The 15,080-nt window shown below is 40.5% G+C and overlaps 2 protein-coding genes across 2 annotated transcripts in view; one reads left to right on the plus strand and one right to left on the minus strand.

The window, feature by feature from the left end:
• DLD (dihydrolipoamide dehydrogenase) overlaps positions 1-6,080 on the plus strand; it is a gene marked incomplete at its 5' end in the record, with an annotated part of 14,967 nt that extends 8,887 nt beyond the window's left edge. The window contains 6 exons of the mRNA XM_010175677.2: positions 974-1,164; positions 2,533-2,703; positions 3,111-3,300; positions 3,695-3,832; positions 5,300-5,389; positions 5,495-6,080. Coding sequence (XP_010173979.1) covers positions 974-1,164; positions 2,533-2,703; positions 3,111-3,300; positions 3,695-3,832; positions 5,300-5,389; positions 5,495-5,560 — 846 coding nt within the window. The remainder of the gene's footprint in view (positions 1-973; positions 1,165-2,532; positions 2,704-3,110; positions 3,301-3,694; positions 3,833-5,299; positions 5,390-5,494) is intronic.
• A 1,629-nt stretch (positions 6,081-7,709) lies between these two features.
• LAMB1 (laminin subunit beta 1) overlaps positions 7,710-15,080 on the minus strand; it is a 41,186-nt gene continuing 33,815 nt past the window's right edge. Inside the window, exons 26-32 of the mRNA XM_029086922.1 lie at positions 13,727-13,930; positions 13,182-13,326; positions 12,217-12,424; positions 11,854-11,995; positions 10,340-10,516; positions 8,953-9,112; positions 7,710-8,147 (exon numbers count right to left, since the gene is read on the minus strand). Coding sequence (XP_028942755.1) covers positions 8,011-8,147; positions 8,953-9,112; positions 10,340-10,516; positions 11,854-11,995; positions 12,217-12,424; positions 13,182-13,326; positions 13,727-13,930 — 1,173 coding nt within the window. The 3' untranslated portion in view covers positions 7,710-8,010. The remainder of the gene's footprint in view (positions 8,148-8,952; positions 9,113-10,339; positions 10,517-11,853; positions 11,996-12,216; positions 12,425-13,181; positions 13,327-13,726; positions 13,931-15,080) is intronic.

Here is a 15,080-nt window from a genome sequence, read left to right on the forward strand (position 1 = left end):
CCTTCCCTTCGGTGCTGGTCTCAAGCCACTCATCACCCAGCCTGTATTTATGTTTGGGGTTACCCTGACCCAGGTGCAGGACCTTGCATTTGGCTTTGTTGAACTTCATGAGGTTAGCACGGGCCCACCTCTCAAGCCTGTCAAGGTCCCTCTGGGTGGCATCCCGTCCCTCCAGCGTGTCAGTCACACCACTCAGCTTGGTGTTGTCGTCACTGAAACAACCAGAATTTAACAACTGAAGGAGCAAAGACTTCATAGTTCATCTTGGTCTGAGTTCTTTTGCCTCATACCTACGTGGTTCAAAAATAATGTATATTTAATGGCTGTGTGACTGCTTTAAAATTTGCACATCTGTTTAGTGGTTGCTTAACCTGCTGACTAATAAGCTGGGAAACAGTAAGCAAAGTGAAATACTGTTTTGGGTGGATGTAGGTAACTGCAGGTCAATAGGATGTATATGGGTTTTGTTGCTGAAGCTGATGATAGTGGTTATGCTCATAAACACATACAGGAGCAGCAGTGGTTCCACTTTATTGCATAAAATTTCCTTAATGTGGTATTGTTTTGATTTAATTTGTAGTGATATTAGAACACCACAAGCAATTTCCTTTGAGCTTTCTGAGCTACATTGAGATTCTTTGATTTTTGAATTTTTCTATACCTGTAACCTAAAACATACCTAATTTATACTTCATCATTTTGTTAGCTGATTCTTTAAAAGCTTAATTCCGTTAATTCAATCACTGAAGTTTTGGTTATGCAAACAAGCAGTGATAAATCCAGGTGGTTTTTTTGTGGAAAGGCTGAGAAAAGTTGGACGTGTTTTATTCTGTGCTGTAATATTTGTAAAAAAATGATTAATTTGGTGTTACGTGTTGTTCTGCTTTTGAAAATTTTACACTCTGTGGTAAACATTAAAGAAATCCGAGTCTTGCTTTTCAAAAACTTCTTACCTGTATTGTTGTGACTGCAGGGTTCAGTTTGGCAGCGCCTCGGTGCAGATGTGACAGCTGTTGAGTTCATGGGCCATGTTGGTGGAATGGGAATTGACATGGAGATCTCTAAAAACTTCCAACGAATTCTTCAGAAACAGGGACTTAAGTTTAAACTGAACACCAAAGTTACTGGTGCTACCAAGAAACCAGATGGAACAATTGATGTAGCGTAAGTATTTAACATAAAACTGAAGGAATGCCACGTGTATTCTTCCTCCCAATCTATCAAACCTATTTAAAAATAGAGTCTGATACTTTTTAAACAGGAAAAGGTGGATTTAGGATGAAACTAAATTCTTTAGTGAAATTAAGTTTTTACCCTGTATTGTAACTTAGAGCTCACAATTTTGGGTGTATTGAGCCCTAGATTGCTTATACAGGAGAAGTTCCATTGAGCTGAGTTGAAGGCGTGCTGGTATAAAGCCAGTGTTGTTATAGTGAGATCAGTAATAAAAACAGAACTCTAAAAATTGTTCATACAGTCATTTTCAAGCCATTAATTCTTGGCTGCTTACTAGAAGGATTATTTGGTCAATACCTCCTCTTGTCTCAAAGTAAGTGTGGCAGAGATTTTACTGCTTTTGAGCTGAAATTAATGAAACTACCCCTGAGTGTCTTTTAATGGCCACACTCAAGCCCTTTGAAGACTTATCGATGAACAGCTAATACAGAAACATGGAAAGCAAATTTGCTTTGTAAAAGTCCCTATGTCTGCTGTTACATTACTTCTGTTCCTTTTCTTGTTAACTTATTCTCTGTGCAGAAACTGCAGTTTGAGTTTTAAGAAAATTCTTGATGTTAATTAACAGAAGTAAGCTTGAATGTTTTTTCGCTGGCACCTTCATATGGTGACTTGTATTTGCTGGATCGCCGCACCTTGGGATAGTCTGTCCTCCACCGCTGTGCAGGTCCTAGATTTGGGCTTCTTTATGTACCATGCTGATTCTGGTTGGATCTCTCGTGTAGTCTGTTTCTAGACAGAGAGTTTCATTTTGTTTCAGGAGTATGCTTTTGGAACACACCTCCTCCTTACCATCTCTTACCATGCTTTGGTTCTTGCACTCATAGAGCACATGAACTGAACTTGTTCTGGGCGCAGTTAAACACAAAGATGCCATTGAGGGATGCTCCTGGTGCAGGGCAGCTGCTAACAGGTGTTTGGTTCTTGGGCCAGAAGAAATGTTTCTCTGAATACATGGCCCTAACCCACGCCAAAATATAGAGTTTGGGTGTCAAGTACTGAGCACCAATTATATTGCTGTACAGATTTGATCCTATCAGGTCATGCTGCTTGCTAGTGGATATAGACCCTGACTTTCTGTATCAGAGCTGTTAACAAGTGTAGTAAGAGTTATTGTCCCTCCCTCTTCTGCTTCTCCACTCTTGCAAGCAAGAAGTGTGGGGCAGGACAAGTGCAAGTGCTTTGGATGCCAGATCCAGCCAGTAGGTCACCATCTGAATCATATTAGTTACTAGTCAGAGAAATACAATGCTGAAACTTTAGAGCTTAGCATTTTTGCTGCTTGTTTTTCTGTAGTGTTGAAGCTGCTGCTGGTGGCAAGGCAGAAGTCATAACTTGTGATGTGCTCCTAGTTTGCATCGGTAGACGTCCTTTTACAAAAAATCTAGGTCTTGAGGATATTGGAATTGAACTTGATAAGAGGGGGAGAATCCCAGTCAATAACAGATTCCAAACCAAAATTCCGAAGTAAGTAAGACCAAATATTTTTTACTTTTTTTAAGCAGAAGTCTTATTTTTAAAAGTTTAACCTACTGAAGCCCTTTTTTTGTTTTTAACTGCAGAATATAGCTTGCTTTTCTGAACGGAGAACTCCAGTTTTCTGTTTATTTAATGAACTAAAGAATTTTAGACAGCCTTTGAACTTTTGTGATTTAAAAGTCACTGTGTGTATTTCATGTTGCTAGTGCCTCCTGAAGTGTGGTCATTCTGTGGAAACTGCTCCTTTATACTTTGTATTTCTTTTGGAATGTAGGATTTTAATCTGTTTTCATTAGTTTTCAGTAACATGTTTCAAACTGACTATTACATGAGGTAGCCTAGGTGTGCTAGGATGTTTTTAAACAGTGTCTTATTCTGTTTCATTGGTCTGATAGCATCTATGCTATTGGTGATGTAGTTGCTGGACCTATGCTGGCTCACAAAGCTGAGGACGAAGGCATTCTTTGTGTAGAAGGGATGGCTGGGGGAGCAGTTCACATTGACTATAACTGCGTGCCCTCTGTGATATACACTCACCCTGAAGTGGCCTGGGTTGGCAAATCAGAAGAACAGCTGAAAGAAGAGGTACTGCTTGTTTTCTTCTCAGACAAAACTGTTTTTCCACCTTGGGTGTGGTTTCATCGCCTAGCAGTTGATTTAGATACTTCTTCCAAGAGAATTTCTGCATCTGAATTTGTTGCTTAGGGTGTACGATTGAATGATTCCCTCCTGCATGCCACTCTCTCAAGGATCATAGTCCTCTTTACTGACGTCTGTTCTGTGACATTAATATTGTTCATTTGCTTATTAATCTTTTTTTCATACACTCTTATACCCCTTTTGGTTGTTGTTCTTACATATTGCTGTGTGTGTCTTGTCTTTTATTTTTGTATTACTTTTGTTCTTGTACTTATCAAATTGTCTGTATTGTTACATTGCTCTTTTTGGGCACTAACTCAGAAACACATCTATTTTGTAGGGTATAGAATACAAAGTTGGGAAATTTCCATTTGCTGCGAACAGTAGAGCAAAGACCAATGCTGACACAGATGGCATGGTGAAGATCCTGAGTCAAAAATCAACAGACAGGATGTTGGGTGCTCACATTTTAGGCGCAGTGAGTATTGTAAATTGTGCAGCTGTCTCGGCCTTGTAAGGGTCTTTCATTTAGTGTTGCGCATTGCGAAGTAGTTGTCAAGTTAGGAGAAGTGCTTGTAAAAACATGGAAGATTTGAGTCCACCATAGTCACTTGTATTTACTGTTCTCTTCTGCAGCCCTGCCCTCCTCTCTGTTTTCTCTTACTTTGCTCTTAGACCCAGCATTTTTTTTCCCTAGACTTGCTAGGGTTAATTGTTTTCTCTGACCACTTTGGTGTGTTTTGTTTGTTTGGAGTTTTTTTATGAGTACTGACAAATACTAGAGAGAGAAACAGAAATTGTTGACTCAACTTCTGGAAGTTGAGGGAGCTGAACAGAGTGTGGCTTTTTCATTGGTGTTTCCTCCCCTCCGAACTTCAGACTTCACCGAAGTTGGTAACCTTATACTGCAGTCACCAAGTCTAGGGGCACTAACTTACAGAACTCTGATTAAAAATCCTTTGTAAAGATTAGAAATTAGAAAATTCTATTTTGGAAAGGTATAATTTTCCACTGTCCTGCAAAGTCCAAAGTTAGATCCTAATCTCACTCTGATTTGTCTGTCTTAGCTTTATTTTTTTTTCCCCTAAGGATGTATGCAGAAACACTTCCATGCATCTTTGTATGTAGCTTTCTTTAGAGAAACACTACATCTGCTCTCCATTTTCCTGGAAATGAAATTTTATTCCTATGAACGGATATACTGTCAACGCTGGTGGATGTGCTTTTTGTTTCTTGATCCAGTTCCTCTAATTTCTGATAGGAATAAGACTTTATGCTAGTTCCTTTCTCTCACAATGCCAGCCACTTAAAAATGTACACCCTTTAGAGGAAGCACAGCTTAGGTTTATCAGTGTGAGACAGTGAATTTCTTCACTGGGAAAGGGCCGCAGGTAAATCTTGAAATTGCAGATCAGAATGCTAAAAATGGAACAGATTTCACTATTTTATTTTCGACTCCTCAAAGAAAGGTTCCCTGGGTAAATGCACATAAATGCAATTCTCATTAATAAAAATGAGGGTGCAGACTTAGTAACACACTTTTGTTTATCTCGTTATTAGCTATTTGACTTTCCAGGAAGGCACTGAAGTTTTGTGTCTGTTTTCAGCAGTGATAATGTACAGTAGCCTTGATCAGAATGGGAGTGTTATGTGATCAGTGGTGGAATAATGCCCAAATTTTGCACAGCTCTCAGTAATGAGAGAACAAGTGCTGTTACTGAGAGTTATCTTTAGACTTACCCTAGGCTTGAGCAGTCACCAAAAAAATTAAGAACTTGTGACTAACAGTAGAACGCAGCTGAAGTGCTGGTTCTAATACAAATCACTTTTTGTATTGTTTTTTTGAAAGAAAAAAAAAAAGCTTATTTACAAGCTGGTAGCAACTCAGAAGAACCTGGACAACTGCATAAAGATTGTGCTAATTACAAATACCATTTAACTACAGGGTGCTGGCGAAATGGTTAACGAAGCTGCCCTTGCTATGGAATATGGAGCCTCATGTGAAGATGTAGCCAGAGTTTGCCATGCCCATCCAGTAAGTGTTTTCTAACCGGACTGTTGAACAGCAGCGTTACACAGACATGGTGCAATTACATGTAAATATTAATGACTTGTATCTTTTTGTGTTTGCTCTCTACAGACAGTGTCAGAAGCCTTCAGGGAAGCAAACCTAGCAGCATCTTTTGGCAAAGCTATTAACTTCTAAAATGAAAGAGCAGATCTTTGTATGTGTATAGTACATCTCTGAAAATGGACTGGGGGCCCTTATGGAAGGCACAGAGTCTGAGGATTTTAGGACTGAATTAAAGGAATCTCTTCATTTTAAACATCGAATATTTAAACAAGTAGAGTTTGGAACAAGTGGAATTACCCAGTCTCTGTAAATTAAATACTTAAAATTCTGTGTTTATTTACATGGTGAATGTTGCAGAAAAACAGCCTCATGGAACTCTTTTTCTTCTTCAAAACCAAACATTTGCTGCTGCATGGGATTATCGGGTGTGCTGGTCAAAACTGTGTAAGCATCCAGCATACCTGGTGTTTTCTTATTTGAAGTAGTGATAGACTAAAACCAGTTGAATGCTGGTTCTTACAATGCCGCTGGCACTTAAAATGCCACTGTCACTTCCGCACAACAATGTGTTTCCTTCTGAAAGAATTAACTTAGTATTTAACCTGTTTCTTACATACAAGTACCAAAATTTGTTTTGACCTAATAGTGTTAGGATGTTGGGAAGAGAGAGGCTCATACAGATCAATTAAAATTATATTGACTTTTTAAAGAGAAAATTATGCTCTGTGTGCGTGTATGATTCTCCACACATCGTGTTTTCATATTGAAAACTCATCAGGGGAAAAATTGAGTGCTGATGGAGAAATGAAAGACTGAAGAAAAATTAATCTTACTGCTACTTAATATTTTTTTAAAGCTTCCATTGTCCAACTCTTAAACTTGAAACACTAAAACTAGGTAGTGAAGCAGCACTTGCTGCTAAGTGCTATGACATGAGGGTTATCCTGCACCTTCCTCACACAAGGGCTGCAGCATCAGCTCTCCACACAATTGAGACACACTTTCTTCTGTTTTCTATTTCGTGCTCTCTTCGTGTCTCTTCTGTAGCAAGAGAGCTTAATAAATATTTAACATGGCTGGAGGGTCTTCTTGGATTTTGTTTGCTGATTGGTCCTGCTTCTGCATTTAGTGTCTAGGTTTTTGGAATACATGACAAAACTCACAAACAAATGGCATATTTGGGAGATCCCTAATGTGTATAAGGAACTTGCCCAATGCCAGTAGCTCATTTCAAGGTTGTTTGGGGTTTTTTTTGTTTGGTTGGTTTGGTTTTTTTTGTGCTAGGCTCTTCTGCCTTCAAGAAAACTTTAATACCTACTGGTATTGCACATCCTTTTTCATTATATCAATGGCATGAGAGATGAGAAATGTGCATTCAGAAAATGGTGCAAAAGCTACTTGGTTTTATGTACAGATGAGATGATTGTATCCTCCTATCTTTCTTTAGAGCTTCTTACTAAGTACTGATCCAGTATCCATACTGAATGATGGAAATATATGCCAACTTTACCATTTTAATCAGCAAACACCAGTGATACTTTTCTTCATTTTGGTTTGTGGGGGTTTTTTTAAACTCCTGTTTAAAGTGTAGATGGGGTTAAACCGTGACAGTTCATTAAAGGTATCACCAGGCTATGAGATGACCCAGCATAGCTGTGAATTGGAGAAAGTGAATTTATGTGCACCTGCTTTCAGGTGTTAGTAGGAAGTTGCTGAAGGGGAAGCAAAGGTGACACAATAGTGAGGGAAGAAAAACTTGATTCTTCTGATAGATCTAGGCATTTCAGAATCACTGTCTTTATGTAGCTGTAAATCAATTTGTGCAGTACAGTCCAATTGCCTGTGAACTGGATGTTACTCTTGCACTTTGGAAAAAAGTCTCATTTGTGTTTCATTAAGTGCAAGTTGTTCTGAGAGAACAGTGTCAGTGTACAGCTTCCTTAACTGATTTGCAGTAAGTGCCTAGTGAACTTTTGTAGTTCCTTTTCTAGAGAGGCTTGATCCTCTGAGCTTGGTTTAATCATGTAAATTCGGTGCTTGAAATGTAAACCATGCTCACTCCTTCAGTACTGACCTCTGTTTCCACTTCACATATCAAGTGTTTAATCATCAGAGACATTAAACTAGTGTTAAGCCTAAATGGATGTCATGCAGAGGGTAAAATAATCCTTTCTGAGTACTGCAGTGTAAATGCCAGCTAACCACACAAAGATGGAATTTCTTCATTCACTTGGAATTTTGTTCTGAATGACCATCCTATATTTCATAGTAATTGCAACCCTAGTCGGAGCCAAGATTTTATTAGATCTCTAAGCAGTTTAAAAACAAGACTTGCTAAAGCATTAATTGATGTACCATTTCAGCTACTGAAACTAGGAGGGAACTTAATGAGTCATACTAGGTATATATGGTGATACAAAAGTACTGTTTATTTTCAACATCAAAAAGTTACTTGTCTTTGGTTCTGTGACTTTAAAGTCAATATAAAACCTGTTCACTTTACCAGGTCTTAGTGTAATGTCAAAAAGAACTAGTGTAATACTTGTAAAACTCATCCCGAACACAAGCATTTCCTGTTCCCACTACAGGCAAGTGCTATAAACAGCGACCTTCTGGCTGATTGTCTGTAAGAGGGAGCGAACTGTCTCTTCCAGTTCCACCAACTGCTTGGCTTTGTCTTCCAGAACTTTTTGATTGCTTTCATATGTATTTTCCAAGTCTGTCAGCAAAGGAGGAGGAAAAACAGTTTAATTAGGGATGCTTTAATGCAGTACAATGTAAATCATTGTCACTACAGGTAAACTACTACTCAAATCTATTTTTATAGTGGAAGAGAATCTCATTAGAGGAAAAAAAAAAGCAAAGGCTACAATGGCACCTTTTTGTTTAGTGAACACTGAGACATAAAGCAACAAGGAAGTCATTCTCCATAAGTGTAAATCCAAAAGTGTACCGTGATTCATGTTGAAAATAACTGTCATTCTCTGCTCTGTGGTGGCTTTTACAGCACAGTGCAGCGTTTTGGCTTGTTACGGCTGAGACACTGGAGTGAGTCATTGTAACTGTAGTAGCAGCTGAGGGGAAGTGAGTTCCTGGCCTGGCAAAAGACTTGTTTCAATCAACTTTAATTGGCAATGGGAAATGTTAAATTAATCTGTCCTGGTTATCTTCTGTTTTAATAGCTTTCTGGAGGGAGTACTGTTTCCAGATGGGGGTCTTGCTTGAATGGGTTAGTCCTTGTCCTAAGCACAGTAGTTATGTTCCTGGCCTGTAGAGGTTCTTGGAGCAGTGATAGGTGCCATATCAGAAGTTTGTGTCTCACTGTAACTTTCAGCTTTTTTATAGAAAGCTTTGATTCAAAAGCTTGTGTCCATAAGAATAAGGAAAGCAGATCAAACCTCAGTAACAAAACATTAACTTCCATTTTCTTTCCCTTCTGCTGAGGAATAATGAATAGCCAGTTTAACAGCATGACATTGCTTCCTATTCTACAATGACAACTTACCTCCTCAGAACAGCCTTACCTTTGAGCAGCTGGAGTTTGCTGTTTGCTTGAGCCAACAAGGCTTTAGCTTCATCTTGCAACATGCCAGCTTTCCTCCTGGCGTCAGCTGACTCTTCTGTCTTCTTGGCAATGAGATCTTCCACTGTTTTGTACTTGTCGTTCAGCTCGGTATTGAGAACCTGTTGTTCCAGATGGAAGCACAAGGTGGAGCTCACTCAAAAGACAATGCAGGGCAGTTTGCATTTCCTCCCTCTACCTTGACTAATCCGGCTTTAAGGAGAGACTACCCTGTTAGCTCAGTTAACAAAAGCAGAAACAGTGCTGGGGTATGACCCACTTAATATTCAGGACTCAGAGTTGGGGTGAAGGCTCATCAGCTGCCCTCCTGCAGATCTGTGTCTGTTTTACAGCTTTAATACCAACACTTGGCAAGGAGTTACGGGATTCAGTTACACAGTTCTGTAACTCCTGGAAGCCATGGCCCCCATACAGCTGGAAAGCTTCTGGCTGAAAGTTTGCATCTGGGGAGGAATACCCTTGTTACCCTTTCAGTAATGAGAACAGCTGCCTGGCTTGCATAGGTGAGGTGCTGCAGAAGTTGTAATGTTGGTTTCTCAGCTGTGCTTTTCTCTGCAGGGTTAAGATTAAGAAGTCCCATACCCCAACAGAATTCAACTGATAAGCAAGTTGCCAAGCTGCAGAAGTACTGGAAGTCTCTTGTGTTTACTTGACAGCCACCTGAAATACTACTTAGTGTTTGGAAAGAATTGATTTGATGGATAATACACCTCTCCTGGCAGAAAATGTCTCTCTGGAGACCTAAGCGCTAACTATAGATAACACATCGGAGCAATGAAACTTCCTTTGGCAGATCTGTCAACTGTTTTGTTCATGAGCATTCTTTTGCTGTTACGAAGGTGTGTAGCAGACAGTGGGAGCAACGCCATATAGTCAAAGAGCAAACTTTGCATCTCTGATATTTAGAAATAGCTCTGGTTTTATATTGTTTCTGTTTATGCCAAATTCTGGGTTGTTTGTCCTGAACCTATCATTGTCATGGAACCATAAATACTCTATGGAAGGGGAAAAAAAATTACCAGTCCCCCTGTGGCAGATAATAAAGCTGAGACACAGAAGCAGATCTATGAAAGGCTGACAGTGTGACAGCTTGACAGATTTCCTGTAGCTATTTTAGAAGCTGAAAACCCAGTACTTCCTTCTCTCTGTAGCTGGTACCAAAGTAAGTAAAAAGCAGCTATCTTTGGTTAAGTGCATTTTTTTTCTTTTGTCCCCAGTACTTGATCAATAAACGAAACGGATCACATGTATTCACTGATGTTCCCTTAGCCAAACCTGGGCTGAGAGGTTTTTTGGCTTTCCCTCAGCATCTTTCCTGAGCTTTTTACCTTTTTAACTTCTTCAGCATTTTGTTTTGCAGAAACAATTTTTTCTTCTATATTGTCCACATTCTCTGAATTTGTAGCAGCCTTTTGCTTAAGGTCTTCAACGCTCTTCTCCAGCTCAAACAGACGTAAGGTAGCGTTGTTCAATGTTTCTTCAGATGCTGCATTTTCAGATTCAATCTAACAAAGAGGGACAACAGTTACATTTTTTCAAAAGACACTGAATATAATAGTAAGCTTTCTGGATAAGCCCTGATCAACTAATTAGTTCATGCCCATAGATCTGATATAAAATCCAGTGCTTTAGTCTTGTTACAAATGGCCAATTGCAGCCAGGATGAAAGAGTCCACTCCTTGAAGATGTGGTACACATGGGGCTGCAAAAGCATTAAGGAACATGGTTAAAAAATACCTCATTGTATTACACATGCAAGAGTTGCCTACTCCACAGGCAAAACCGAAATTTGACACTTGACTCCATCATTTAATAGTGGACTTGTGAAGCTGCCTATCTTCTGTGCTGGCTGAGGAGATCAAGTCTGAAAATACTTTAGTCTTGTGCTGCAGTGGTGGATGACACCAAGAGCACGGTGTCCATGGTTTTGGCTGGGATAGAGTTAACTTTCTTCCCAGTAACAGGTATAATACCATGTTTTAGATTTAGGATAAGAATGTTGATAACACACTGATGTTTTAGTTGTTGCTGAGAAGTGCTTACGCTAAGTCAAGGACTTCTCAGCTTCTCATGCTGCCCTGCCAGCGAGGAGGCTGAGGGTGCACAAGCAGCTGGGAGGGGACACAGCTGGGACAGCTGACCCCAACTGACCACAGGCACATTCCATACCATAGGATGTCATGATCAGCAATAAAAACCTGGGGGAAGAAGAAGGAAAGGGGGGATGTTTGGAGTTTGTTCGGTGTTTGTCTTCCCAAGTAACCATTACATGTGATGGAGCCCTGCTTTCCTGGAGACAGCTGAACACCTGCCTGCCCATGGGAAGGGGTGAATGAAGCCCTTGTTTTGCTTTGCTGGCACACACAGCTTTTGCTTTACCTGGTAACCTGTCTTTATCTCAACGCATCAGTTTTCTCACTTTTACTCTTCTGATTCTCTCCCCCGTCCCACCTGGGGACAGTGAATTGGCAGCTGTGTGGTGCTTAGTTGCTGGCTGGGGTTAAACCACAACACATGGCTACACCAGTACACCAGCAATATGGTGACAGATACAACTTCCCAGGAATCCTGGCACACCTGCTGTGTTAGAGGGCTACAACCCTGCTTGTTTAACTTCAGCAGTGCAGGATATAGATGAGAAAAGCCTTTTTTTTTAAAGACCAAATGGTCCTGTTACCTATTTCAAAAGTGTATGTGAAGGCAAGAATGTTTTAGATTCATTTCAACTGCAGTCTTTGATTCGCAGTACCCAAGAGCCTTCCCTAGACACACTTACATCAGCTTCTAAATATCAAACTTGGTGCTGTTTCTACATCTTAAGAAATACTCATAAAGAACTCACCGAGGTCAGCAGGTCTTGAGTTCCTTTAATATCTTCATCAGCTTGTTTGATGGCTTTTTCAGCTGCATTTTGAGCTTTTTCAGCTTCTTCCAGTGCTGCTTTCACCATGTCTGCAGTGACTTTGACATCTGTTGCACCTTTGCTGTGGAGCAAAACTATGTTAATGCTAAAAATGCTTTTATTTAGAACTTAAGAAAGAACTGCAGTCATATGCTGCAAAAGGCCATTTTTGCCCCTTACTCAAGGAATGAGAATCTGCATCAGGGTAAGCTAAACACTGCATTTTCTGATACAATGAAATGCAAAGTCTCTTTCAAAAGCTACTGGTGATGGAAAACAGCTGATACAGACAGGGCTGCATACCTTGCTTTTTTAGCTTCCTCTAGTAGCATTTCTGCTCTGGCAATGTCTCCAGCGCTCTGCTGCAGAATGACCTCAACATCAGAAAGGCTTTCTACACGCTCACGAATGTCTTCTGTCAGGGCTTGCAGCTGCTGGGGAGTGCTTGGCATCTCCATGTTCAGCACTTCATTAGCCACTGCTTCAATGCTATCCAGGTCAGCGCTGTCTTCTAGCGGATGGACACAAATGACAAAGATGTAAGTAAAAACTTCCCCTGTCAAGTCTCAGTACTCAAATTCTTGTCCAACTGCTCCCTTAAGAAGGAAAATAATGGGAAAAACTTCCTCCCCCAGACTTACAAAAAATGAATGTGTTAAGACTGTTTCCTTAGGGTGAACTTCCTTCTCAGGAGAGGCCCAGCAAGTGCAGAGGCCCTGCTGACATAGCTCTCTTGGAAGCCATTTGAAGATCTCAATGATTAGCAACACCATGCTGGGGCTGTGGCAGGGAGACGTGAGCCCAGAGGAAACGAGGCCAAGAGCCGCACATAAATGTATCTGTGCTAACAGTATACTCGGCCTTGTGCAAACAGGGCAGGAAGGGGTTGGCTGTACTGCCGCTCGCTAGCGAACACAGCCCTCGTTTAACCTCTACCTGCTTTCTTACAGAGAGATAAACTCTCAGTTTCTGCCTTTCCTCCCTTTTAATAGTACTTTGTCTTTCTAGCCAGAACTTATGAACATGCTTGGCAAGCTCCAGCAGTACAACAGCCTCAGCTGAAACAAACACAACAACATGTCACAGTTTGCTCTCACTTTCCTATTGTCTTGGTTTTCTCTTGTTTCCAGATTTCATCATACACACTAAATCAGGCTAAAAGTGTGTGTTGGGGGGGGGGAATGGGACACAACTATTGCATTACCACTTAGAGGATGATTCAGAGCTGAAGATAGAATTAAAATATAAATTAAATGTAAGGTTTTTACGCATGAGGAAGTCTCTAATCTGTTTAATAAGATTTCTCAGATCTTCGTTGCTTCTGTCCACTTGTTCTTTTGTAGCATTGGTTTTGAGCAAAACTGCTTGTGCATTTTGTTTTGCTTCGTCAGCTCTCTGTTTCGCCTCAGAAACCTAAAGAGAGGAAAATGGAAAGCTTCATTGCATATTTGCTTAAGCTTTAAGGCCTGTTTTAAAACAAAAATTCAGCTGGAGTCAGAGGTAATAGTAATGAGAAATGCTTTTCCTCATAAAACTCAGAGAACACTCTTAAAAGCTGGCCGTGATCCATACCACCAGTGCTAGTTTAAACAACTCAGGCTAATGTTTAGAGTTATCCATGAAGCTTCACTTTGGCAAGCTCCTTTTCTGAGGATCTTTACAAGCATGATGAAGTTATGCAACTGGAAAGAAGTAATTTGAAGTAAGCCAGGCACATACTTTGTCAATTAGTGATGAAACTTATGTTACAACTAAAGTTTTTTGGGGTGTTTTTTTTTTTTTTTAATATCTAACAATTGATTTGGCATATTACCATTCTGGAGAGTTGTTCAACTTCTGCTAACGCACTGAGGATGTCTCTGTCAAAATCCATGGCTTTCTGCCAAGCATTGTGAGCTACAGTCACCAGCCCGTCGCAGCCAGGTCCTCCACACTTCTTCTTTCCTTCATCTGTTCGACAGTTTAAACCGCCACACTCGGACTCGGCACAAGAGGCTCCTGCAGGAGTGCCACACGTCTGCAGAGACACATTAGACAAGGGAAATGGTCACGGCTTTATTTCCATTGCTGAGCTGTGAGGGGGATGGAGTCAGACACTGCTCTACCATGACAGAAACACTACGTTATTTCTGCCCCTTGTGGCAGCGCCACAGGGAAGGGAGATGAAGCAGAGCTGCAAGCTGGAGGTGGTTCCTCAGCAGGTCCATACCAGCATGACTTTAATCTTTCTTCTCTGCCCCCTGCACCTTCCTGCCTTTAACTTGGTTACAAATATGCAGCTCCCTGATGCTGAAGTAGCTGGAGGTTATGAAAGAAGCCTTGCCTCCCTTTCATCATCCCCTTTTCCTGTACATCATCTTTCACTGGAAAGCTGCCTTTAAGCTTTAGTTTCGAGCTGGAAGCTACTACTGTCTGTATGGCTTTTGTTTGCAATCAGTCTGCACTACTGTTGGAGGAAAAACTGGCCATCCCAAAAAGCTATTTCATAAGGAAGAAAGGGTTTGGTGCACAGTAGTATCTTTTCCTTTGCTCTAATGCCCTAGAAATGTAATAGAAGCTGCAATGCTCCAAGTTGAACAGGAAACTATTTTTCATCTCTCTTAAAAAGCTGTCCCATTCCCTTCCACCAAATGCTTGCTCTGATTTCATCTTTCCAGAACACTTTCCAATTTGTGAATTTTGTCAAGCATGTGTTCCCATAGAAAATTTCAGGGAAGACTTTTTTTTTTCAAAAAGCAAATCTATTTCAATCAGCAACACTGTACTAAGAATTATCCACTACTTGGTCAATTGTTTGGACAATTAAATCACTCGGGAGTTGTTTTAGCCAGAGGGAAAAACTGGAAAATTCCCCATTCTCGTTAGGTTCTTTTCCCTTTCCACCCCACCCCCTTTGCCAAATAACAGTCACTAACCAACATACTTTGCAGCCAAAAAACCTCTCTGGGAAAACCTAGAGGCTGTGCCAAGTTAGCTGCAGCTGCCTCCTGTGAAGTGTAAATGAGTCCCTCTTACCTGTTTGGCACGCAACCCAGCAGTAGCTAGAAAGCAAAAAGATTTTTATTTTTTTTCCCCTGTCCCGTGATTATACCTCCAAGCAACTCAGTGTTTATGGGCATGATAAGCATCTACCCAAGATTTTCAGTCCTCAAGAACAGTTAAGCAGG

This window comes from Antrostomus carolinensis, unplaced genomic scaffold (genome assembly GCF_000700745.2).
Source record: "Antrostomus carolinensis isolate BGI_N321 unplaced genomic scaffold, ASM70074v2 scaffold1049, whole genome shotgun sequence".
Lineage (NCBI taxonomy): Eukaryota > Metazoa > Chordata > Aves > Caprimulgiformes > Caprimulgidae > Antrostomus > Antrostomus carolinensis.